Source organism: Labrus bergylta, chromosome 3, assembly GCF_963930695.1.
Source record: "Labrus bergylta chromosome 3, fLabBer1.1, whole genome shotgun sequence".
Taxonomy (NCBI): domain Eukaryota; kingdom Metazoa; phylum Chordata; class Actinopteri; order Labriformes; family Labridae; genus Labrus; species Labrus bergylta.
Genome location: NC_089197.1, coordinates 28076635 through 28103586, shown reverse-complemented (window position 1 = coordinate 28103586; position 26952 = coordinate 28076635). Strand labels below are relative to the sequence as shown.

Genomic DNA, 26952 nt, shown 5'->3' with positions numbered 1-26952 from the left:
TTATTTACTTGTTAAGATTCCCTCAATGTCCCATAACAACATATCTGTGTCTGTTGTTTATTCTGGGATGATGGTTGCATTTAAAAAGTGGCCATATAAATGTATAGACTACAGTAATGTGTGTATTTTGTTACTGATTTGCTGAAGTGTGTGCCTGCTTCACTTTTAGCTTACAAGATGTTTACTTGATTTTCCTGTGATGCTGCAGCAATGTATCCCCCTCTTTTCAATTAATCTTTACTGCATCTTGAATCTGTTTCTAGAAATTAACAGCCATGAGCCCATGTAACGTAACAGAAACATATACCAAACTCCTGATTAGCATATCATGAAAACATTTTCCGTTGCATTTTCCGACTATGGGAAGCACAACACCTATAAAAAAAGGAAAAGGAAATAGCATTTGATAGAAAACCAATCACAATATACAGCTTTAATGTAACCAACTTTATTATGTAAAAGAATGACATTAAAGATATGACATAAGATCATGACACAATTTAAAAACTTGAATAAAACATTCCATTTATATACTGTTAATAGTAACCTTTATACTTTGTTATAAATTTGATGGACTTTCTCCTAAAGGAAAAATTCTCTCAGGAGAGTAGCAAATAAAAGCTTTGTCGACTGTATATGAAGATGTTAATGTAAGTCTGTAGTCACATCACCATAGTGCTCAGAGTCATAACTATACATCACAAAATGTTCTTTATCCTACATTTTCTGCTTTGGGAGAAAAGCCTTTGACAGAATAGTTTGCATTGTTTTACACCACTTTGCACACTGTCAAACAATCCTCTCCAATGGTGATTGTATTAGCTTAGGACAAACAGCAGGTAGGGATGAACACACAATAATGGGTACCACTCTTTAAATGAAGAGTTTGTTTATTCAATAACTAAGGATGAATGTCAAACTACATACCCTGTAAAAAAAAAAAAAAAAAAAATCCTAAATCAATTCTTTAAACGTACAGCATCAGAGAGGGGATATGAATCAAGAAATCCTATGTCGAAGTACTTGTTTACATGAATCAAGCCCAATTTATTGCACAAAACACACCATTCACCATTGAATATTGACATCCATTCAACGCAGCAATGTCCTTCAATTCAAAAAGGCCCATGATCTGCTACTTCCTACAAATACATGTAAGAGTTAAGTGTTTGAGTTTTTTGTTAGTACTGCCACTGTTACTATTATTGGACTCAGAGAACTCTTGCTGGCTCTGGATGTTTTGTTTGCCACCAATACCTGCAAAGTATTTTTTTAATAGAAACAAAGTATGTGTGAAACTGTCAAACAGACAGACATTTCCTATGTATAATTGAAACTGACAGCTTGTATGGGAATTTTCTTTGTGTATGGTAAGTGTACATTTACTCTGCTGTATTACACACAAAATCAAAATCAAGGTTAATTCAAACAAAGGGCTACTGAATTGAGAAAAAGAAACGGTTATTGACCAAACTATACCGATAGAAAAAAACAAGAAAGGTGTTGGTTGGTAAAGTGATGCAGTCCTGCAGAATACAATTAGACATGTGAGGACAGCTTTAAATAAATCCCCTGATATCAGTTGGCTGAAGTGCTGTGTCACTTAGCCCCACAAAAAGATCTTTTACATTCTAAGTACATGTTGTAGTCATACAGCAACAGATATGATCATTTAGTGTAAACAGTGGAGACTGAGTTCCTTCTCCTGACAACCACAGATGAGAACAAAAAGCGGTATGCAGTAAAAAAAATAAAAAGTGACACTTGGATAATCTAGATTTGTCAATACTTTGATAATAAGAGCCTGCCATTCAAGCATGAGGTTAAACCCTGAACTTTAGATTCAACAAGTCTCATCCTTTCAGTGCAAACAGGCCAATTGATTATGTCAAAAATGGGAGACAAGCTGTCAAATAGTGTGGGAACACTTTCATAAATATGGCAATACAAAAGCTGATCATTTCACTTCAATTTAAAGGCAAGAATACATTTAAATAATCTGCTAGATGTAACAGGACTGACATTTCTGGAGTGAAGTAGGAAAGGCCTCTGAAGCATTCGCCGGGCTCCTTAAGACTTTGTTCAGAGTTAAAGATTGTATCGAGCCAGCTACCTCAGCCTCTTTCTGCAAAGCAGCTCCTTTGTAATTCTACAGGCAGGCTGCACAATGGAGGCTGGCCCTTGAGACCAAAATGAGCTCACGAGAGCCAAAAAGGGATTGTGCTAATGTCTCCAGTTCTGCTATTCAAAATGTGGCACCAGATCCTCGCAGAGGAGCATGCAAAGCCAGCATAGCTGCGGCTTGGCTATGTCTGCGACTTGGCCATATCTGCGACTTGGCTATGTCTCAGGGCATTTGTGTCGCTGTTTCTAGGAGTTTAAATGCTGTGAATTTTTATCCAACTGTTACTCTTACATATGGACGCTGACTATAAACAGAAGTTCTTTACATTAGGAAAAACGGTGTGCAAGTAAATTCAAACTGAGTAACATTCAGTTTTTTCAGCAGGCAATGTTGTTCAACCTATATTGCTCTGATATGAAAACCCAAGGAGGCATATGAGTGGATCAAGTGATAGATCATTTGCTGAAAATAGGATTTGGAGCAGCATGAAGGAGGGGAGGAATAGCACATGTACAGACACTGAACAAGTAATACAAAACTGTGATTCTTCCCCCCCCACAAATAAGGATTTGAAACAAAAGTATTTATTTCCAGAGAATCACAACAGTCAACTGTTGAGTTGTGGTCACTGTGATGATAAAGAGGCTTCGGCAGTTGTTAACAGAGGAAACAAATATTTCTACTGGCCCAAGTAGCCGAAAGAGAAAGAATCAACAATTTCAGCTTGAGGAGACAAACATGACAAAGAAGATGAGCAGATAAGAGAAGACACTCAGTCCTGTCAAATAACAATGAGGTGTTCACAGTTTCCTGTTCATTCATCCGAACATAGTGAAAGGCTCATTTTCAGGCTGAGATACCGACTGATCCAGCTGTTACACATGCAAATCGAGGCAGCACAGTTCTTTTAGTGAAGTCCTCTCTGCGCACTATCCAATCTTTCTCCTCAAGTGCCATTTAAGTAATGCATGTCCTTGACTCATCTGGCTTCATGAAACAGTTTCAAGCTTTCGGCCATTTAACTTGACTTGTCTTGGTCTAGTGATGATCTAACTCCTGCAGCAGTCTTCTCAAGGTGCATGAGTTGAGCTCAAACGACACCTTGGAAGGTCTCACCAGGAATAAAAACTGCATGCTTTACCTAAAAACACACACTGAAACCAAAAAAGCTGCTCATGTTAAAACCAATATTCCAGTTGTACTCGTGCAGACCAAAGGTGTTGGGTCACTTTCAGCATGTGCAAGTGATAAGACAAACTTTCAGTGGTGGTAGTGTTGCACTGGAGCAGCCAGTCAGTTGTGTCACCCACACATGAAGAACAGCCTCAGGGAGCAGAGGCTCATCTCTGCTCCCCCGGAAACAAATAAATATCGCTCAAGAGGCGGACTAAGTGTTTAGCGGCATGAGTCTGCCCTGCTCTCAGACAGAAAACTCAGATCCGCCCCGGCGACCTTGTGTCAACAGCAACAAGCGCCTCAGACGCAGGCCTGTGAATGGATTACACCATAGCACGGAGGGTGGACTCCCAAACACAGCTTTCATCCCGTCCCATCTCATGCGACGCTCCCAAGTAGGCTTCTCATTTTTAAGACGTTCAATCTCCTGCAAGACATTCAAAGAGGTCTGTGAATCAAAGGATTTCTCACCAGGTTGTCTGTTTGCTCTGCCTTATTTGCAGGCTTACATAAACAATTACATCTAAAAGGGTAAAACACATTTGGGACAAAAGAAGAAAGGAACTTATATATATAAATATACACGTCACCCCACGACCCTGAAGACATCTTCTTGCTGTGACCCTCCCCAACACACACAAGTTGTCAAAAGAAACAAAGCTTTCAGGGTGCAGCGGACACTCACCGTCTCATCATTGCAGATGGAGTGGATCTGTGTACCAAACATTACAGCTGTGAAAGTGAGGAAGAGGATGGCTTCAAGACAGAGGAAGATCAGCAGCAGCACAGATACCCCCGGAGAAAAGTCGCTGCACTCTGATCAAAGGAAAATGGCAAATGGAAATGGAGTTTTAGTTTTATTACTATTTGACTGGGATGTTAAACAAACACCAGCTAATTTAATGCATTCAAAAAAAGGAGAAACTCCACAGGCCTTTATTCTTGACTGAGCAAAATCCTGCTAAATAGACCCTTAAAGACAACATAGAAATGTTTCTTGGTTTAGTCCAATGAAGTTGTGAAAGTGATAATGTGGTCTGTAGAAGCTGTCATTTGTCTAACTGATGCAATCCCGCACCTTACCTGACCTATAATCAGACTGAAACTTGAAAGCATTCTCCCCAAACACTTCTAACAAGCTGTAAATCATTCACAAAAAAGGTTTTCATCTAAGTATTAGCTGTTGTGTGAAATTGGCTGCCATTTTCTGCCAATCACAGCAGCCTTACATATTATTACATCACATTTGCATGTAAAACAAACTGGTTGAGAATATTTCCTTGATAACCAGAGTATCATCTTGTGCAGTAAAAACTGAAAATTCTTAGAATTAAATGTGTTCATCTCTACAAAGAGACACACAAAGGGGGTGGGAAAGATCAATGGCATCTCTTTGATGACTGTGCTGAACAACTTCATTGACCTGTGGAGAGCAGCTGTTCTTTTCAACAGAAGAAAAGCCTCTACATGCCATAGTTGATACTGAAAAACAGAGAAGCCTTACCGTTCCACTGGACTTTAATACAGCTGAAGAAGTGCATACCGCTGAGGGCCAGGGCGTGGGCCGAAATCAAGGCTATGTACATCTGCAGGAAGACGAACAGAAGAGGAAGGAAGAGAGATGGTAAGTGACCGGTGCAAAAAAAGGCAATTGTGCCATTATCCCACTAGGCTGGCTTAGTCATAATTTCCCTATACTTATAACACATTTGTACATTAATAAAATATAATAAACAATGCACAGTGCTGTAATTAACAATTAAACTCTATATTGATGTAAATATGTTAGCAGAGCAAAAATGTCATCTCACAGGTAACCTTGTACTGCACAGCCATATATAAGAGCTTTATGTTTCTGTGTCAAAAAAGTTCCAGTCAGCACATAAAAGCCATATAAAAAAAGTGCTGATGTTGTGAAAGTCATAAATGGCTGTGAGTACATTTCATGTAGGCTTGTGTCTGATGTGAGTGACATCACTTCTGAGCAGTGAACCTCAGCTGAAAGAAACGATCCAGGGACAATTTTTCCTGGAAACATTTTCTCTTTTTTTTAAATATTATAATTATTTGCATTTTTTATTATGGGCAGATATTAAGTCCTATAACTCAACAAATGTTGAAATAAAAAACGAATTAAAGGCAAATGGCGTACTCAATTTCAAAAAGAACTGAGGCAATGCAAACATGTTCGATTATTAGTTTAAATTAGTCTTATGTGATATCAAAGAAGTGATGAATGTACATAATGAATCTAATCAACCACACCCTTGTTCAAAATGAATGTACCACACCATGAGTACTTGAATGTACTTACAGTGAAAAGTACAAAGAACCTCTGATTCTTTTCTCCCACACAGTTGTTGACCCAGGGACAGTGGTGATCCATCTTCCTGATACATCTTTTACAAATACTGCAGGCAGGGGAGAGAAGACACAAAGGTATGAAAAACACACCTACACAGCTTTCAAGGGGCAGCTAAGATGATACAAGAAGCACATCACTACCTCATTCAGTGTAGAATTGGCCCCTACGCTGTGACTGACCTGCAGTGGTGTGCCCTCTCAGGCTTGATGCTGCAGCACTTTGGGCACTTGTAGATGACCTCACCGGGCTTCAGCTGTAAGCTCTCCATGTACTCCTTGGTTGCATTTCCCTTAGGAACTGCACCCTGTAAGATGGAGGATGATAGATATCAACTATAAATGTCCAAACAAATACATTATGACATGATGGCTAAGTGAATTCAAGCTGGGTGTCTCAAATCAACAGGTGTTTTACTTTCCAAGCAAAGGGCTCCAAACACACAAGGGCTCGGTCGGACATTAAAGAGAGCGGGACTCGGGTGTCACACTCATTGTAAGTCATGACTCACATAGTTATTTTCAGAGGATATACTTGATTTCTGCTATATTTATGTGTAAAAAAATGCACATTTAGCCTTTAACTAATCCAATCTCATTAGTTTGTGAGTCTACATTATACCTGCTGAGTGAGTCACAATGAGCTGTAGCTACCACTTTAAGTGAAATCATCAAACAATGTAAGACCTTTAAGTTCAGTCAAAAGCCCAATCGGACACTTTCCAGCACAGCTGACTGTGTACTATTTTGGGCTTTTAAATGGAGCAACTGTGAAGGCCAGGCTGTTGTGGGCTAGAAAGCACAAGTGAAGCTGTCATCAGTCATCAAGTTTCTCAGAGTAAGAATGAGTCAACGTTGCAGCACTACTGATAATATTTGACCTGCACTCCCTGCAGCATGACAAGAGGATCAGTGACAAAGCCAAAACTTTACAACAGCAACAAACAACAACAATCCTGAACAAATGATATCTATCAATATCTGAAATTATGACTCACCACAAAGACATTTAGGTGCATGCAACCCCCCCCACTCAGTGTGTGCCAGATCAGAGAGCTACAACAAGTATCAGACCCTGACAGAGCATGTTACTTGTGATATACATAAAAATTGAAGGAATTCCTTTCATTCTATAAAACTCCTCATTTTACCGCAATAAAGACTGAGAGCACCATATTACAACTGTATTTAATTCAGAGGTGGCCCTTTAGTTACCCTTCTTTTTTTGAGGAGCCTGTATACATTTTGTCTTAAGCACTGACTCGAGCCATATTTTCTCTGCCCGATTTCTTTTTTTTTTTTTTTTTTAACCCTGCCTACTGTCTCTTTCACTCTTTAGACTTTCACTCCATCTATATCCTCCACCTCTCCTTCACATGCTTACCGGGTCAGTCAGCATGGTACGCAGATGTGAGGCCAATGCAAGCACAGCCAGAGAGTTGAATGCGGCCCCGTTCAGCAGGGAGTACCAGAAGTTCTTGCTCGGCAGCAGCATGACAAAGTTCACCACAAATTCAGCGTAGAGCACCAGGAACCAGGTGATGGATGCACACACCATCCCACAGCTGTCCTGAATAAACCACAGTGTGCGGTTTCCTGCTGCATGGGCATGGGGACCCCCGACCATGACATCGGCCGACAGGCTCCCTGACTCCACATCGGAACCTGCCGACAGCAGCGGGTGGTGCTGCTCCATATCTCGCAGTCGGTGGTTTGAAGACTGCATCCTACCCTAGAGAGAGAGAGATGGGGGGGGTTACATTTAGGGCTTCTGTCACACAATCTTTACATTAACTATTATAATGTTATCAAGGTTAAAACATGAATAAGAAGCAGCCTTCTAAAAGAAACTTAACATGTACATATGTGAGTAACTGTATCTCGGACTCAACTGTTCTGGGCCCTTTGAGCGCAGCAACATTTATTACAAGGGACATGAGTGGTTGTGTGTTTCTTGCTCTGTGTTCATGTCAAGGTCACATGAGAGTGTTCAGAACAGGCCCCCGAGACAATGTCGGCTACTTTAAGATCAATCAATGAATACTCTGATCACTTTAGAAAACCGATCCTGCAGCCAGAGAGCATGTGAGGAATACAGGCTAATAATAATCTGTACAACCTTCTGTTGGTAGACATAATGGGACTTACTGACACAGAGTCAACCAATTAGATAATATATAATAATTTCATTAGGTTTATTTTGAGTCAAAACCATTTAAGTATCTTGATGGTATAATGATTAATCAGGGGTTAGATCAAAACAACATTGAGCAGCATGGGTGGAAAAAACATTCACCATTCTTCATATAAGAACCTCTTGAGACCTAAATATAAACAACTATAAGAAATACTTTTTCATTAGAGGGGATTTGTGTGACAATGTATATTAGCTCAGTAAGTTAGACAGACCCTGGACCCTGTTACCAAACTGGGGAAAGTTAGTCTTGACCTCCTTTATGCAAAACAGCCAGAAAAAAGGTTTTGAAGACGTACAAATCCAAAGATTTTCATTTAATGACAATAACATCTGGATTGCTACAGAGGTGGCTTCAGTAGACACACCAGTGTATTACACTGTAAAATGATTGTCTGCAAACTTGAGAGAAGGAGTGTTTAAATGAAGTGAGTGTTGGCATGGCAGTAAGAGTCTTTTCTGACAACTAAAGTGTGTCTTTATCGCAAACAGGAAATGAATAATAGACCTGCTATGATGTGCTGAGCACACAACTGTGGCTTCCTCTTGGATACGGTCATTGACAACCACTCAAACACATGCTCTTTCATTCATAAATAAAAAGGAACATCCCTAAGAAGTCTTTTATCATGCTTTTCCAGTTTTCCAGTCAGTAACTGGTAGTCAATTTGAAGGCAGAATAGACTTTTCGTATTTGTTGATGATGGGGTGCTCTGGTACTTTCTACTATATTGCTTTGACAGATGTCACTGCTTCTATTTGCTGAGTGTATGAATGAGACATTTCCAGTGAGTCAGTGGGTGCAAAGCTAAGCAGGACAGTCTTCAGCTAACTAGCCAACCCAGCTGCTTTTCTTAACACCAGACTGTGCGGTTTGTTTCTGCATCCATCCAAAAACTATCTGTGTCAGTGGGTGTCATTTCTATTGCTTTCAAAAAGGATATACAGAGATGAGAGTTTTTGTCCCTCAGTGCTTAAAACCAGAAATCAGCAAACATGTCCTTCTGACAGAAGCAGCAAATACACTCCAGTTAGAGGAATCTGGTTCCAATTCGGCACAGTGAATTTGTAGAGATTATTGTGAATATTATCATAACTCAAAAAGTACACAATAATACAATTTATCCCGTCAGTTAAACGTTTCTACAAACACAGAAAAAGAGCGGCTTTTCTGTGGGCTATTGAAGGTCTCTCAGACAACATAATTGATAGTGATAGAAGTTAGCCTGAGGATACTCTGCACAAACACGATGTGGCTTTAAATTAAGATGACAACATTTGACAACAAAACACAACGCACATTGAGAATTTGAACAGTGAAAGTGAAAAATAAATGACACAAAGACAGAGACGTCCTAACAGCTAATAATAATATATTATAATAATAATACAAAAAGTAATAATGCTGGTCTAATATTGCGATTGAAATTCATTTTCATGCATTTGGACATTTGTGTGTTACTGCGTCATAACTAAGAGCGATATGGCTTCACCTTTATGTAAACCAAATTTCTTAAGGTCAGTGGGACAAAGTTAAGGACACGCCTCCATTTCAAAGAGGGGCCAATTGGAGCCTGTTGGTGTTCTAGGGATAAGAACTGGACTTATTTAAACTTTAACTGATATGTTTCGAGCTGCATTAAAGAAATCGGCATGCAATCTGGACAGACTATTGACTTTTATTTCTCATCTAGTTTTTTTCTTTATTAAGAAAGTAATAGAATAATACAGATTAATGGGGACAGTAGGGATGGTATGAAATGGAACAAAAGTCTCCAGCAGTGACATAACTGCATCGCCATTCAAAAGTAGGAAAGTGTTACACACTTAGCAAACGGATACCCTTTAAGAGATTTACTACATGATCAGCTTTATTGTAAATGTTGTTATATCTGTTGTCTATGTGCAAAGCTCCACCACTTCCCCCTGATTAGAGGCCTAATTGGATCATTAAAAACAATTGTGTGGGCAAGCAGAGGTCTTTACCAACTGCCCTCCTGACAGATTAAAACGGTTGATGACACTGAACTCTGTCAGTTCTATCCTCATATTACACTGTTTTAATACCAAACACAGTGAGTCTATGTGAGATAACATACAGAATGAGGAAGGTCTGAAGCTGATTGGAATCAGTGCTGATCCAGACTCATTCGATGAGTTGGTGATGGATCTACTCTGTCAAAATTGCACCATAACTCAAGCCAATACACGGGCAACAAAAACAAAGTTTGTCAGCAGCTTAGTAGTGTGGGTCAGGGAAGGAAGAAAAACTGCAACCACAGTTTGAATTAACGACAACCGAACATGATTGGAGAGCAGCTGAATGCACAGAAGAAACATTCCTTGAATGTCAAAGCTAAAAAAGCTTGGACTTAAAGGATAGCACCATTTTAAATATCAAACAACCGACAAACAACAACAACAAACAATAAAGTCTAGTGAATAAATGAGTCAAAAAAAGAAAAAAGATTCAGAATATATTGAATGTGTCAGATCACATCTCATCAGATGACATCTCTCCATTAGTGCACATCAGATCCGCACACATGTATTTCTGTCGATGTGTGTATTATCATGTCTCAATAACTGTGTGAGTAGTCAAGCAATTTCTCCTTGTTGGATAAATGAAGCATATCTTCTTCTTCTTCTTCTTCAGAAAGTGACTGCACGAAGTAGTGTATACTTTTTGTAATTGATTAGTGCAGCATGTGAGTGACCGTAGAAAATGCTAATAGTTTCAGTTTTTGGATGGGATATATTGGACACAAGGAGTTCAATCCATAAACTCAAGTACTGTAAAATAAGTGCAACATGTGTCAAGATTAAGTTTGATATTTACAAAGCCAACACCTGCTGTCACCATAGAAGCTAAAGAAAGGCAATAATTGTTAGCAATCCCAGTAAAAAAAAATGTATAGAAAGTGATGTGCAGAAAAACAGACCTGACTACATGGGGCATCCAGTTCAACAACGGTGTTTGTTAAAAGCTTTAAAAGAATCTTTCATAGAAAGCATCTGTCAGTACGACCTGTAACCAGTGTGTTTATCTCCAAATCACACATCACCAGCCTTGTTGGACAGCATGTTTTTTTTCTGTTAAACAAAGAAAACCAGCATCATCTTTAACAAGGAAGAAAATGCTCCTGGCCAGTTTAGAGCGTATTGATTTTTTTCTGAGGTCAATGAGAGGGAGGTCCATTAAGCCACACCAGCTGCCTGCCCTTCCCAGTCAGAGGGCACAACACAAGACTCCCTCTCTCCTTATCTCACTGCCTCTCTTCTCTCTTACATCCATAACCAGCAGTCACTTCAGTGTCATCCTGCTCACATAACTTTACAAGACCATCACATACTAAGTCACAGCAAGGGGAAGTGTCAATGCTAAAGAAAATGAGATGAAACAAGAGCTAAAGCCAAAAAATATTCCAGAAAGAAATTGGTTTCAATTTACGGACTGATACAACTCATGCTATTTATATTAAAGTGAAGGGTTTTAACAGCCAATGAATTTACTGACACAGCAAAGATATAATGGCTGGTTGTTTAGTCACTGTGTAATTGGACAACCTACATTATCCAATAGCAAATAAAAACATTTACATCAAATATTCCATAATGGCTTCTCCATAACTTGTTATTTCATTAGTCACAAAAGATTGAACAACATTGTGCTATTCCACAGCTTTATTCTCATCCAAACGGTTGAAGGCTTCTATCCATGAATGTATGAATGTTTACAGTTTGAGCCCTAATACAGAATTGCACTCCTATGCGTTCTAATTTTTACTCCTCATCTTAATACTCTGTTGCAAATGACTTCTCAAGTCACTGCTCTCTGGTACTAACAGCTTAGATGAACAAAAAAGTGAACAACTTTTTTTTTTTTTTTGCTTAGTGAACAGCTCCATAAAAAACCACTCCTATGAACAAGTAAAAGCCAAAACGAGGAATGTCACTCTTCCAGCTTTTTCTCTAACAGACAACATGAGCTTAGCCGATTTGCTCTGTTTGCACTTGTAACACATGATAATCTGTCAAACAAAAAGCATGCAAATTGAGAAAAAAAGTGGGGCAACGTACCAAATATGTTCTCTCTTCACAACAACATGCTTATGTGTTGATTTCCTGGACCAGCATTCAGGATGAAGTAAATATGTAGACTGACAGGTAGGCTGATACCTGAAATAGATAAACATGCACAGGGAAGAAGTGATTAACCTCGGGATCAAGAAACAAATAGCCAGTTAACTGCACATATAGATCACTTTTTTTTTTGTTCAAACTGAAACTATCAATGTTGACAAAACACCATACACATCTTTCACTAAAATGCAATACTTTTCACCACTAACTACAGCCTCTGAAATGTCAATACATGCAATCAACTACTTTCAAAGACAGTTATTCCCTATTGCAACCTTTACAAAAAATATATAATTATGGGACTACTGTAGGCTGCATTGAATTTGACCTGCTGAGTGTATATGAATGAGAAAATGAGGGAGGTCTGAAGCTGATTGGAATTAGTGATGATCCAGACTCATTCGATGAGTTGGTGATGGATCTACTAGTATGACATACTCAAACAATAGGTGGTTTTTTCCTCTTTGGATGAACCTTGTGCTATTCACAAGTTGACAAGTGTTCCTTTTTTAATTCCAGAAACACACACCTATCATGATGGATATTCATACCAATGTGGTGACATTGCAAGTGTTTCCCGTTTTTTAGTCCGGGAAGTAATGACAGACCGTCTTGACTCTGAATCCTGCCCTGAGGATCGACCACCTAAATGTAGCAAACTAAAGTGTCAAAGCCACCAAATGACGTCAGCGGTCACACTGACAGTCAAACAGCAGTCTCTAAGAACAAGAACATAACACGAATAACAAAACGACGTTCACACCTTTACACATGTTTGTACTATTATGGATAAGACATGCAATTGAAATGTATCATGCATTTTTTTTTTGAATGATAGTAAAAGAAAGCAAAAACAACATAAATACTTTGATTTAAATAAACAGACAAACCACAAAGTCACGTAAATCAACAGATTACTAAAGGAGGTGTGACTGAGATTAGAGCCTCTGCTGCACCGCTTACAGTAAGGGTCGTGACTGAAAGACAGCCCTATCAACACACACAAACAACTACACACTCACCCACACACACTGTACACATCAGCTCCAACAGCTTGACACTTATCATGCATATAAACTGAAAGGTAAATCAGGCTGGCTAACTATTTAGCCACAAACAGAAGCTAACACGGCTAGCATGCTAACACTGTGTGTACACGACAGGCGCAAAAGCAGAGCCTCCAATACGGACGACAAATTACATACCTTAATAGTCGTTTTTTAATTTGTTGGGGACTCCTTTTTAATACATTTTGAGCTCCTGTTTTGAGCTAAACAACAGCTCCGGCGCAGCCGTGCCCGCAGCAGCGGCAACACATCGCTTTAACAACGAGCTGGTAGTGACCAGTAACGACGGTGCTTCCGGGGTTCACCTCGGGTTCCTCCGTTCGCATTCGGAAATGTCCGGAGAAGTTGTATTATAGCGCCATCCCGTGTATTTGTAAAGAATTGCAACATTAAATGTGCGATAAACTCAATTCTCCACTTGTAGGTGCTATTGGCTAAATACAGTGGATGACATTGACCCCGTAAACTTAGAAAACAGTACTGCATTGAAATGCTGCAGTTATTATGCCTTCATATAGGCCTGGTGAGTTAGGCCTATAATAAACAGTTTATTATAGAGAATGTCACAAGGAGATCTTCTAGCTGTATATTTATGTTGCCTTCAACTAAAGGCTATATGTGAATGCTTGCATGATCACTCCTAGTCTAAGTTCAGTACAATTATTTAAAAAAAAAAACTGGCCTACAGAAAAGTAATGTATTCTGCCTCAATTAATTGTTTCTTTTGGCCCTGAATTAGCCTAAATATAGCTAAATGTTTGAACTTACTGGGGCCACCTAACCATAGAATATGCTTTACAAATACAATTTTCAAAAGTAATGCCATTTATTGCATGTAGGCTATATATCCCCATCAAGCAAATGGCAATTTATCAAAATATATTAACTTTTTGTCGACGTCCACATGGAACTCTGAGTCACCTAGATACAAGGTGCCTGGATACTATTGAATAGACCTGCACTTGAACTGCACTTGCAGTCCCAACCTTGGTCATGACAAGTAGGTATAGAAAGGTTTGAATATTTTATTATAAGTTATACAGAACCCTCAATAACTGTCCAGCATGAGACATTTGAGTAATGTTACTAAAGGCATTTTCTGGGACACACCTACCCCTGACTAGGGGCTGACCTGACCAGGGTGTCTTGTGGTCAGATGGGGACAGATGCCCACTTGTGGCGTCATGTCCCCAGCAGGGAGCAGCAGGAGCTTCCTTGCAGCAGTCTCTGCATATCACGTGTCTCCCAAGAGTGAATAATAAAGACAAGACAAAGCAGCTTGGCCCTTCCCTGGCCTGTGGCTGCAGCTGCGCAGTGAAAGCTCAGGGTTTCTGCCCTGCCTGTTCTAGTTCAGAGCTGATATCAGCGGTCTGCTTTAGGGGGAGGTAGAAAAAAAACCCCAGCAATCCACTAAAGCAGCTTAGCGGCTGGGGACTGAAGCCATTTCCATTTCTGCCTCTCTCTCTCTCTCTCTCTCTCTCTCTCTCTCTCCATTATGGCTGGATAAGCAGCTGACTGACTGCTAAAAGAGCAGCCACAGTAGCTACATTTAACCTGAAGTTTTCTAAAGGCTCCCCCAACCTGATAAACATCCTTTGAAACATTACTTACTTGGTTGTATTAGAAAGGGTGTAGGAGACTGTAACTACCATCTGGGACAAGCAGGTATTTGATTTTAACTCTTGATGCAATCAGGAGACTTTTATGTGATTTAATAATGAATGGTAAGTGCTCATGCAACAAATAAAATCTACAACAGGAGGCCTTGGGTTCCCATGTGCATTACAATTTTGGAGGAGCCCCTGCACTCAAATTTTCCACAAGAACCAACATTTGTTGACATGCCGCATGCCGGCTTTTTGGAGCTAAGTGCTGCAAAGTAAAGTTAAGAACAGAGTGTTTTGGAGGAAGTGTGGCTGTAGCTGGTCCCCCTTCTTTAACCCTTTCAGAAGTGAAAGGGTTAAAGATGTGTAGCTCGGCTTATATCAGAGAGAGGGAGAAGAGAGGAGATAAAAATACCCTTGGTGAATGAGAGTGAAAGAAAACACAAGCAAAAGAAGAGTTCCTGTGAGGATAGCTCAATTCAGGATCAATTTTACTATCATTAGCCATTTCTGTGTCAAGGGAGACTGCCTTATTTTAATTTTTGGCAAAATCACAGCAAAGCAGTATACCTTGTTGTCTGTCTTTCAAATGTAATATGTAAAGTATGCACAGACTCATTTAAAAATAGCTCTACCTGCTTTCAGACACAGCTGTACCTTGCAACATAGTTGCTGCTGTACAGCTGTAGGCCTACTCTAATTTGTATAGGTATTATATGTTTTAAATTGTACATTGTTTCTATTTGTATTCCTACTGGGTTATGTATTTTTTCTTGGAATAGGTCATATTTAAATTGTAGGGGTTTAAGCTTGATCGATGTGGGGCTACTTTGTTTTCCAATTAAGACCTCCTGGTTCAAAAATAGTGTCAAAATAATAATTCAATATGATATGATATGATAATAATTCAATATTTAAAAAGGCTAATCCAACATTCTGCTTGACTTTGATTTCTGTTACAAAATTAGGCTGATACAAATATTCTAAATAATATTCCAAGAACAATGTATTGTAGTTTATGCATTAACCTTAATTACATTTTTACACATACACAAACTTCTGAAAGTTTCCCCAAATTTTTGGGGATCAGCTGCCTGTGTGAATGCAAATGCCCTAACTGTTCAACCCGACTTTACCAGGATCTGCCAGCCAGCACCCTAGTGAATTTTCTGTGTGAAGTCATGGTGATGTGCGAAAGCAGCAGGAGATAGTCATGAAAATTCAACGCAAGCAGTTGGTAGGGGGTGGTGACAGTTATATCCGACCAGTGTGATCTTCATGCACATATTGAACTGCTTCATTATGTTTTCCTGTTTGTCACTATGTTCTTCTTCACTCTTTTACTGATAAGGTGAATGTATCGAACTACACTAATCATTGATATAAAACAAAAATTGTCATCAAAGCGGCGGACTCTGTAGCTTCATCCGCCTTTTCTCCCATCGGAAATACTTGTGTTTTAGCTAATTATTGTATAAAACTAACTAAATCCACTGGAAAATACTTTTGTCTTACAAAAAAAAGAGTCATGACATTTGATCAAAACATTTTATTTTTTATACAGATTTTTTAACAGCAACAAAATGTGGGCCTACCTAAAAACAAACACGCACTGTTTAATGATCAACATGTTTTAGAATGTCAATCATGAAGTTCAATTTCTTTTCAAAAAACATACTTTTATGCCCACCAACACTAGAGCTCAGGAGCTCCACTCCACGTTAAGAAAGAGAACATTTACATCTTAATAACTTTTCAGACAAAGAGTAAAAGCAGAAATAGCTTGTGCTAGCTTCAAATCAACAGCTCATGGGCCTTTAACTTTTGTTGCTAATGTGTTAGCTGCTGTTGGCAAAAAAAAACACTGGATTGTAGAAAGGTACACTGTGAAAGCTGGCATTGAGTTCAAACATCACATGACCCTAAAGGGCTAATTGATGTTGACTGGATCGGTTTACTGTTCACTTCTATCAATCAGTGCTGTAAATATCCATGACACTGTGCGTGCAAACTTCATAAATGATTACAATAGCAGACTGAAGGTAAATTAGAGCAGATGTATCCAACTATTGAGAAGTGGGAGTATTTCTCTCTCTACAGAGGCATTACGGATAACACTGACCAGGCCATGATGGGATGGCCTCTAACCTTCAGGCTTATCTCCACTCCATCCACCTTTCGCCTCGCCGGCACAAATCCAACCTAGAAGCCTTTTAGAAGGGATTTTCTGAGAAGGGCAATCTGTTGGCTGTTCTGTAACTGCAAGAGTCAAACAGACAAAGGCCAAGACCATATGCCACCCAGTCCACCCCGGGATACCCTTGTTTATTTGAATGCAGTTTCCCAAATACAGATTGAGGCTGAAAATTGTTGCTAGTTTTCCTCCCTTTCTTAGCTATGAAGGCTCATAAAGAGTTTCATAAAGGGTTTCATAAAGGGTTTCATAAAGGGTTTCATAAAGAGTTTCATAAAGAGTTTCATAAAGAGTTTCATGAAGAGTTTCATGAAGAGATCTTGCGAGAGTCAGCAGAGGGATATCTTTTTAATCCATTTATTTTTTCCTACTTTCACTTGGCTGTTCTATTTTCTGCATCAAGGGACAGGTATAATGGATTACTCGGAGGTTTATGTGAGAGGAGCCAACAAAAAAGCAAGTACCTTCTTGACAGACACAACTGAGGACATTGAGGAGCAGACTTCTTTTGAAAGAAAAGTTTTAATTAAAAATTCAAACCAAAGAGTCTCAACAAAAAGCTGAGACTGCAACTTTCAATATAACGAGTTGACATAAGACATTTGTTAACTTGAACTTTCAACTCCATACCTGTCTTTGGTTGTCCAGGCCTTGCCTTGATGTGATTGGATTAGAAGTAAGCCCTTACCCTGCAGGTGCCCAGGTCATCTCAGGTTGACATAGTGTGCTATATACTGTAGCACACTTATTCTTCACTCGACTCTTTAAAATACAAGTCATTTTTACAAGTCAAGCTAGTTTAAGTCCACTGAATACAACTGAGTATACAACATGAGTAACTGAATAGTGTAGTTAAGCTTAATTTTGCACAGAGACTAGAAGAGGTGGATGCAGCTAGCCTTGCTCTGTCAAATAGCAATCATCTTGTATATGCCTACAAGCAACTTTAAAAATCATTATTTAGTCCACACAAATATAACAAAATGCAAACAAGACCATTTTCAGAGGGAATTTTGTGCCAGAGGTGCCCATAAAGTATATATTGGACAAAGTCTGAGTGACGTCACCCATCTGTTACTGCAGGGAGCTTTGAAATCCCATTGATGGCGGTCGCCATGCTGGAAATGCTGTCTCACTGAACTTGCAGTCAACCTAACATCGGGCTAAGAGCTGGAGCTGAGGCAGGTTTGAAGCCTCTTGATAAACCCCTTACACCGTGTCCGCCTGATAATCAGGTCAGCTACGCACCTAGTGAATAACGCTTATCCTTCATGAAATCAAAACAGATGAGTTAGCAAAAAATCCACCCCCAATACAATGTGTGCTGATCGATACATGAGCTAATATTAAAAGCTACATGATACAAGATTGGGTATTTCTCTGCCTTTAAAAAGAAGCATTATGCATTCAATCAGAGCCAGGCTACGTCTTTGTCCCCTTTCCCGTCCCTCTAAGCTATGCTGTCAGCTGTCTGAAGCTTTCCAATCTATACCTAAGTATCTGCAAAAGACATGGGTGAAGTCTAAAATAAAGATGCCAATGACTCTGTCGAAGTCATCTTCAAAGAAAAGTGGTGGCTTTTTATTAAAGGATAAAAGGAGGAAACTATCTCTCTCTCTCTCTATCTCTCTCTCTCTCACACACACACACACACACACACACCATTTTAGAGTACTGCATCATATTTGCTAAGATCGATAGAAAGTTCATGTGAGGGCTTCTAAAGTAAGCTCTGGTTTCCTTTCATATGGAGTTGGGAGAGGAGTATTATTGTGTGTGTGTGAGTGTGCGTGTGTGTGTGTTTTAGTAATGGTTCAGTGGAGACCAGCTTAAGTCTGGACCTTCATGGAGTTGAGGCGTGACTCACGGTCTACCCCGCTTCTGCATGCTGCGCTGTGAAAGAGACCACATTGTGGATGAGGTCCATCAATTATTCAACAAAGACAGACTTCCTCTCTCTCTCTCTCTCTCTCTCTCTCTCTCTCTCTCTCTCTTTCTCTCACACACTCAGTGTTCAGGTTCGGTTTTCTAACTGACTGAATCTTCTTTATACTACCACAAAACAGCTTCTATCTCTGGCTTGCTCTCTTCTCTGCTTCTCTGCTAACCTGGCTGTCCTAAACCACTTAAAACAAGATGCATCCAAATTGAAATCTGAGGCCCACCCTAGTAATCTTTGGCTTTAAAGGGATTTTTTCACTCCAAAACAAGACATCAAGTAATATGTCCGTGATCGTGTAAGATTAAGGCTACACAGAGTGCTAATCCTGTTCAGAGCTATGTATCTCAGATGTGGGCATCGCTAAGTAAGATGCCAATCTGGGTAGAGTCAAAAGGGGATGTTTTCAGAGGATTTCCGGAGATGATATTACAACCACACAGGGGTTAGCAGTTTCTAATGCCTCACTGTAAGAAGGTGCAGGACCTCACTGACTAAAAGTGGTCCAACAAAAGCATCAAAGCTGTTCGTTTTAAATTTTAGGAACATCTAACCCAACTATAGCGATATTTACAGTCGCTATAACTGTATTTGGTTATTGATGGGTGTGAAATAGTTACAGAGTCACATGCTTTAGCCTATTCAAATAAAGTATACTTAATACCATTTCTGGCTATTTTCCCAAAGTGTTCTCAGTTTTGTTTGTCAGAGGAATAAAGTTGCTGCGTGGGATGTTTAGGTGATGCAACAACATTCACATCAAGCATGCTACACAGTATCTTAGCACCAATGATATGTCCAATCCTATGATCTCGAGATGGAGTCAAGCCTCTGCAAATTGATTTCATGCTCTATCAAAAGTCTGCATGGTTGGGTATATAACAGCTCAAATATAAAGGGCGAAGGTAATCAGCAATAGATAATATTTACAGTATAGGCCTTATTTAATATAAGAAAAAGATAGTAGGAATATGGGTTGACCCCACCCCTTAACCTTTATCCTAAAAACAGAACAAATGTAAGAAAACATCTATCTGCTGTCCTTTGAGACTGTCTAAGAGAAGCAATAATAATCAAACATGCTGTTCTCACTTTTTTTTAGAAGCCACATATTGCAGCACCAGCCAAAGCATGGGCCGCATCTTGAAAGCAACCCTCAAGTAAGGAAAGGAGGAGTCAGTGCAGGAGCTTTCTACTGGAAGCATCATTAAACCTGACAAATGTTATTCAAAATATTTCTAATGTGTTTGGCTGGGGCATTATTGTTATCTGACAGAAACATATTTGTGTGTTTCCCCTTTTGACTGTTATCTCACAGAAAGTGTAGTAAATGCCAGCAGGCTCCCATTTCTGCCTAAACTATTCCATATGATGAAAGTGCACAAGAGACAGACGAAAAGCCTCCATTAAAAGATACATTAGTGGGTATTATACTGCTAATCCCAGGACCTTCAGGGACCTGTTTATCTGGATTATTCTGTTTGTAGATCATTTTATAGCATCATTTGACAGCTGCCCTATATCAATCCTTTGGTTTCCTTTTCCTTTAAACCCTTCAAACCAAGGGACACTTTATCTTTGCTTGATTACTTTACACATTGGGTATTTCCACGACATGTCACAACACGGTCGATCAAATATTCTTAGTTTTTCGATAGTTAAGGCTCTGTATGCTTAATAAAAATTGCATGTGAGAGGTTTCATATTCTTTAATCTGGATGATTTTTTATCATTTAGACACCATTTCTACCATGCAATTTTTAATTTGGCTTCAATAAGCTTCCAGACTAATGTTCCGTTAGCAGTGTTTTTTTTAAGAGTCAACGTGTAGTGGATCTTTGTCTTCATTATAGGTTTATTAGTGTTTGTGTTATATGTTTTAAATCAAAATATCCATTGCTTCAGAAAAATTGTTTCAGAAAAAAATGTATAAAATATTGATATACTGTAAATAGCCAAACGTTTAACTTCAACATAAGTGGTAGTTAAAATGCTAAAACCACTGAATTTGTTTTATTTTATGTATTTCTTGTTAATGTGTAAACTGTGGCTGGCAAGTTTGTATAGAAACAAAATGCCCTGAAAAAAACATCTTTGCTTTTCACTATAAAGAGTCATGTTGCCAAATGGTTGTAGGTCCAGAGGATACATTGTTAAGATGTTAAAGGCTTCAAGGGCTGACTGCAACATTAACTGGATGAGTTTGACATGTGGTTTAAAGTGGATATTGTTCTCACATAAGGACATCTTTATAGTGTAATTAAGCTATATACATTAAGGGCAATTACAGAGTAGTTTCATGATTGTTCAGTCTGTGATTATGAAGAATTTGATGTGAACTACAATTTTTAACGATACAATGATGTGTGAGACAGACAGAACATAAAGACCATTTTAAAATATTATTTTATAATGTTATTCTATATAGAGCTACTACTTGTATTCTGTCAAAAATAGCTGAATTGGCCTTTAAGGTGTGCTATATTTGGATGTTGTTACAACATCCAAGAAGAACATGCTGCTGATGGCCAGTTAAAGTATTGGATGTTGCTTGGCAACTGTTTTTGAAACACAATGGGGTGTCTTGATTGGATGTTGGAATGAAAGTCAATTAACGCCTCAACGATTGCAAGTAATACATTTAATGGGTTTGCTGAGGGAATTTTCCCATTATAATCATTCTACTGATAAAGCTGTCTGTACTCTTTAAGGTTATCTGTTTTAGCTGTATCCATATTATGAACCACAATCTAAAGGCACCATCACAATGTAGAACATTTGTAGGGATGTTTTGGTGTACTATGCAACATACCTTATTATTATAGCAATAAGTATGTGCCCTTAACAGAGTATTGATGATTAATGTTGTCTGTTGTCTGAATCGACTTTGTGTTTAGCCTTTTTTTCTTGACCAAAGCATTGCTTATAGTCAAATGTCTTAATCCCAGACCACAGTTTCAGAAATCGATGGATCATCTATAATATTCTTTATCTTGGGTAAAATGGTAAATAGTCTTTCCAGGGAAAAAAATATTGATAAGTGAAAATATTATTATCATGATGTACTGAACAGAGATGCAAAATCCCAATAAAACTGGAATTCTAAAAAAAATATGCCATTAAAAAATATGGCTTTTTAAAAATTGCAACTTTTCGTTAATAACCAAATGTTTATTGCAAAAACTCAAAAAGTGAGTCACTGATGCTGACCCTGCCTCCCCAGCTTCTTCTCCTTCCTATCTTGTTACCCTCCATGTAACAGCAAACCACAGAGAGCCTCAGTACGGGAAATCACATTGAGTTTTCCATGATGTGTTCACTCTTGAGAGCAATCAGACCACAGCATGTCTGACTCATCCTAACACTTAAATGTAGCAGACCAGCTTATCAGCAATCTTATTATGGGAATGCAGCTGGAGCGATGGAAATCAGAGCCAGTTCTACTATGTAATCCTGTAATTCTGGCTCTACAGACAACAATTCCACGTAAAGGTGATAAAGAAGAGATTGAAGTGATATAAATTCCCAAGTTTGTAGCAACCAGTGGGCAACGTATCGTGTTTGTGTTTTGGACTTCGGCTGTGTTTACATATTTGTAAATCATGGATTGAAAAATCTCACTGTAATGCTGAGACAGTGAAATTTCATGAAATGTGCTTTCACGTGTCAAAATGTTTTTATGCTGAAATACACCAAACTACACAACACCAAAAAATAAATCAATTTATTGCTCAAATTTTCCAAAAAGGTGTGATAGATTCATGACATTCAATTCATATTTTAAACAAATACATTTCCATTGTATAAAGAAGCTAAATTAGCTCTCAGAGGGCATTCAAACATTGTGCTCTTCTTCCAATGGATGGCTACAGCTGAACCGTAGCTTTAAAGACCACAGACAATCTATGAAAAACTAGATGTTTTCCATCCAGTGCAATGTTAGTAAGTGCACACCTTGTGAGAAAAGTGACTGAAGAGTACTTGCAAAGAGGTGAGAGGTTGCCATGGAAACATATTACCAAGGAAAGAAGCTCCATTCGCCAATATCTTAACAAAACATCTGACTCAGCCAATATATCTGTTATTAGTCAGACATAACTGGCATGGCTGCAGGCGGTGTAAACAAAGCATAGGCCATGTGTAGAGTACACAGAGTATAATTTATCACATTTGATCATAAAAGATATAAACAAAGAAATCATATTATATCTTGTAGTGTTGCAGGATTTAAATCACATAAAAGTTGTAAATCTGTCAAATTGCATCATTTATCTTCCTCGTAATTTATCATCCACTTAAGAGATAATGGAAAGAGAATATCTGAAGAGACTTGAGGCCATACAAGAACATTGAACATATTTAACAACCCATTGGCTGCCCTCGGACGCTGGCTACAGATAACATTCAACCATTTTATGGCCAACTTTACAGTTTGCTTGGATTCATGACTGTCCTCTATGCCTACCATCACTTTTTCACATAATAATGGTAGCACTCAGTGAATTCATAGCTAATATCAGATAGCAATGGCTAAATCCTAACTTGAGTTGTTCTCTGAGCTTGTAAAGCACTTTTCTAGTCTTCTGACTTTCAAAACACTTTTTTACACCGCAGGTCACACCCACTCATTCACACACTGATGGCAGAGGCTGCGATGTAAATTGACCATCAGTATGAACTAATCCTGTGGTCTACATAACCATTCACACGCCATCAACAAAGCAGAGGCAGAAATTTGGGATTAGGTGTTTTGCACAAGGACACATCAGATGTAGGCTACCTGCAGGAGCTGGGGATCGAACCCCGAACATTCCGGTTGAGGAACGACCAACTCTACCACTTAGCCCCAACCCAAATACACATCCATATGGGTTAAGTCTTATATTTTAACATTAACAGTATTTGAGCTTGAGCCTCCCACCCGGGCATGATGTCAAAGGAGCACTTTTGACTAGGCTATGATATTAATGCTAATATGATGGATTTTTTTGAGTGAGAGAAACGGAATTAACCCCAAAAAAATAACACTTTTTTTTTCATACTCTAAAGAAAATAAATTCCAGTGTCATAAAAAAATAATTTCATGTGAAGCAAACCACAGGCCTGTCTGTTGGTTGCAGCATCCTCTGCTCTTCAGTCCATTAGCTTTACACTTCAGTCAATGGATCATTAAGCTGCATCCGCTTCAATAATGCAAAAAGAGCAAAGTGGGCTAACGCCACACAATCATACCTCTCACCTTTCAACACAGCAGGAGGTAAACAACACATTAGCCACCCAATACTGTGTGTGCACCAACTGTCCTCCTTGGCTGTAAACTGTGTTATGAACAAAGTTATAAAGTTAATAATTTTCTACAACCCTGTAAATGTAAATTTAGGAGTATTTCAATAATACAAATCATAGGAAAAATTGAAAAATAGCCACCGTTTTACTTGTCCTCTCCTGATGACTAATCGCAGGTAGAGGCAGGTAGGTTAGTGCTTTGTGATTTGACACATAGCCTTTCACAGCCCTGCCCACGTTGGGGACAGATCAGCCAATGGTTGGACTTGATGTCTGTGTGACAGAACCAATGGGAGCGGAGCTGCTTTGTTTCCCTGCCTGCATGGCTCTGTTTAGTGCGCACATGTGACCACAGAAGGCGCTTACCGTTATTTAAACATCATCGATTGGATGCAGAAGTGTACAGCACCCCATACAGATAAACAAAGTATTACTCAATGGACAATTCAGCTCCATGTCATGGATGCTCTGAAGCCCTCACGTCTTTTTAACTCTGAGTGAAGATCTCCATTTTCCCAGCCGCGCGTCAAAACATCAATGGACTTGTTTTAAGCTGCGGACGAGAAACGCATCGTGTCCTTTTAACAGCAGACAGTCACAGGCGGATGCTGTGACACTTGTAGCTGAATCTGGATGTCCACCTAATTGTCTAAAAACAAAGAGGAGGTTGAATTGTTTCACACCCATCAAGCGTCCGCGCCAGAAGTGTGGAGCTCCGGAGCTGTTTGATCTCGAGTGGGGAAGCGCAAAGGTAGCCTAAAGCCATTTACGGACGCATTAATTTCTAAGCCGCTCTCGGTGCCTGCTAGCAGACAGGAAGGAGCATGGATAGAGAGGAATTTGCTGTGACTAGAGCGTTGAGGGGATTTGTAGAGCTGGGGGTGTGCGCCTGTGGAAACTAAACTAAGGACAGCTGGCTAACGCGCCGACACTGTCAGCTCGCCATCGCTCTCCGAGCCATCTTTTTCTTTCTTTTTCATATTTTTGACGAGGGGACGGGTACCTTTTTTTAAAACGGCCATGGGGAAAGAGGAGTGCAAAACAATGCTGGACGCTTTGAACAAAGTGACAGCCTGCTACAGGCATTTGGTCATCGCATTGGGAAGCACCTCGGACTCGCAGAACCTGCGTGAGGAGCTGAAGCGGACCCGCAAAAAGGCCCAGGAGCTGGCCGTGGCCAACAGGACTAAACTGACCTCACTGCTCAAAGACAAGAGCATCAGTAAAGAGGACCGGGCCGAGTACGAGCGTCTATGGGTTCTCTTTTCGAGCAGCATGGATCTCCTGGAGGTGGACATGAAACGGTCCCTGGAGATAGGGCAGGATTTCCCCCTCAAGGTGCCCACCAGGCACCTCATCCAGACCGGTATGACCGGTAGCACCACCACCGTGGCGGCCCGTGCCATGAGCGTGCAGAACATGAAGTACGAGGCGGATAGCAACATCGACACGGCCGACCTACGGGACCTGCAGACCGAGATCACCCAGGTGAGCCAGATGATGGAGGAGATGGAGATGAAGGTGCAGGTAGCGCCGTGGGCCGTGGAGGCGAAGCAGGAGGCGGGCGCTGAGCTTAAGTCCAACATGAGTGTAGGAAATTCCTCTGTGGGTGTCATCTCCATCTGCGAAGAGGAGCCCAAAGACGAAGAAGGAGGTGGAAGCAGGAATACTGGCTCTGCCTCGATCTGCGCCGTGTTAGTGTTCCTTGTCATCGTGGGGGTCGCTCTTGTTTTGGGATATCTGGTCATCAATATGTCTTGAACTGTCTGATCCCGAAGCCCACACAGATGGACACGCTGCGCGGCTTCCCCCGGAACCCAGGAAGCAGGCAGCTCCACAAAAGAGGGAGAAAGAGGTTTAAACATTTTACGCACGAAGATTTAATCTCTCTCGGATTTGTGAATGTATTCGGTGGAAATTGAAGAGTTGCACTAGAGATAATATAGAAGAATAGAGTCAGAGAGTGGACGATCAGTGGGCACAATTTGAAATATTTGAGAAGCCAAGAGGGTCGTGTTAATTTTCTGAACAGTGGGGAGGGAGGGGGGGGGGGGTGAAAGTCGTGAAATTACGTGACAGTGTCTGGCCATCAGGATGATACAAACAACACGTAATCCAAATGGATTAGTGGAAAAGATCAAGCGTAAATGTAGCCTATTGTTAAGTATTCCCCCCTTGATGTTCTGCTGATTGTTGCTTTCAATTTATGAATACAATCCAGCAAAGTCAGCTGTGATGGACCATGTAGTCAGAGCAGTATAGAGCTCAAGTAGTATGGACACTAATAGAGGCAGTGTTACAGCTAAACTCCTCACATCACACAGGTTGGATGTGATCAAATCTGCACTGTCCCACACTCCTGTTACAACACTTCTAATACAAATCTGTACAACCAGGTTGTAGTGTAGGTCTGGAACTTGACTTTATAACATTAAATCACAATGTGCTTAATGAGAGCCTTGGGACCTAAGAGACACCCACTGTCTTTGAATAATGCACCCATTCACTGTAAGCCTGTTCATGTTCCTTTACTTCAGGGTTTCTTCTTGCAAACAGTGTTGAATGTATACATTGCAACATGTGAATATAGAGGGTTATTTGTACATACAGACTGCTGTGTCAGATAGTGTACATACATAATTATATTTAATATAATAAAATTTTCAAACACACTTGAAAACTGAACAAAGCTGTTTACATAAGTTAGATGTGATTTATTCTTTTTTAAGAGTGAAATGTTTGAGTCAAAGCTGACAAGTTAGATTAGCCCAGTTCATGTAGGCCTGCACCAGATGCACACAGAGGTATTTTCAGCAGAGGATTAGTATCCTAATGCCTTGGCGTTAAAATAGTGTTTGGTTTA

At 39.7% G+C, this 26952-nt stretch overlaps 2 protein-coding genes across 2 annotated transcripts; one reads left to right on the top strand and one right to left on the bottom strand.

The window, feature by feature from the left end:
- Positions 1 to 428: 428 nt before the first annotated feature.
- zdhhc7 (zinc finger DHHC-type palmitoyltransferase 7) lies at positions 429 to 13358 on the bottom strand. The gene is made up of 8 exons (XM_020651135.3): positions 13205 to 13358; positions 11937 to 12035; positions 7047 to 7394; positions 5846 to 5970; positions 5616 to 5712; positions 4806 to 4887; positions 3987 to 4117; positions 429 to 3728 (listed from the first exon to the last, which is right to left on the bottom strand). The coding sequence occupies exons 3-8, from the start codon at positions 7386 to 7388 to the stop codon at positions 3546 to 3548; spliced, it is 960 nt and encodes a 319-aa protein (XP_020506791.1). The 5' UTR covers positions 7389 to 7394; positions 11937 to 12035; positions 13205 to 13358; the 3' UTR covers positions 429 to 3545.
- Positions 13359 to 24534: 11176 nt separating this feature from the next.
- On the top strand, positions 24535 to 26095 carry si:ch73-167i17.6 (regulator of G protein signaling 9 binding protein). Its single transcript, XM_020647673.3, has one exon. The coding sequence runs from the start codon at positions 25110 to 25112 to the stop codon at positions 25848 to 25850; it is 741 nt and encodes a 246-aa protein (XP_020503329.1). The 5' UTR covers positions 24535 to 25109; the 3' UTR covers positions 25851 to 26095.
- Positions 26096 to 26952: the final 857 nt, after the last annotated feature.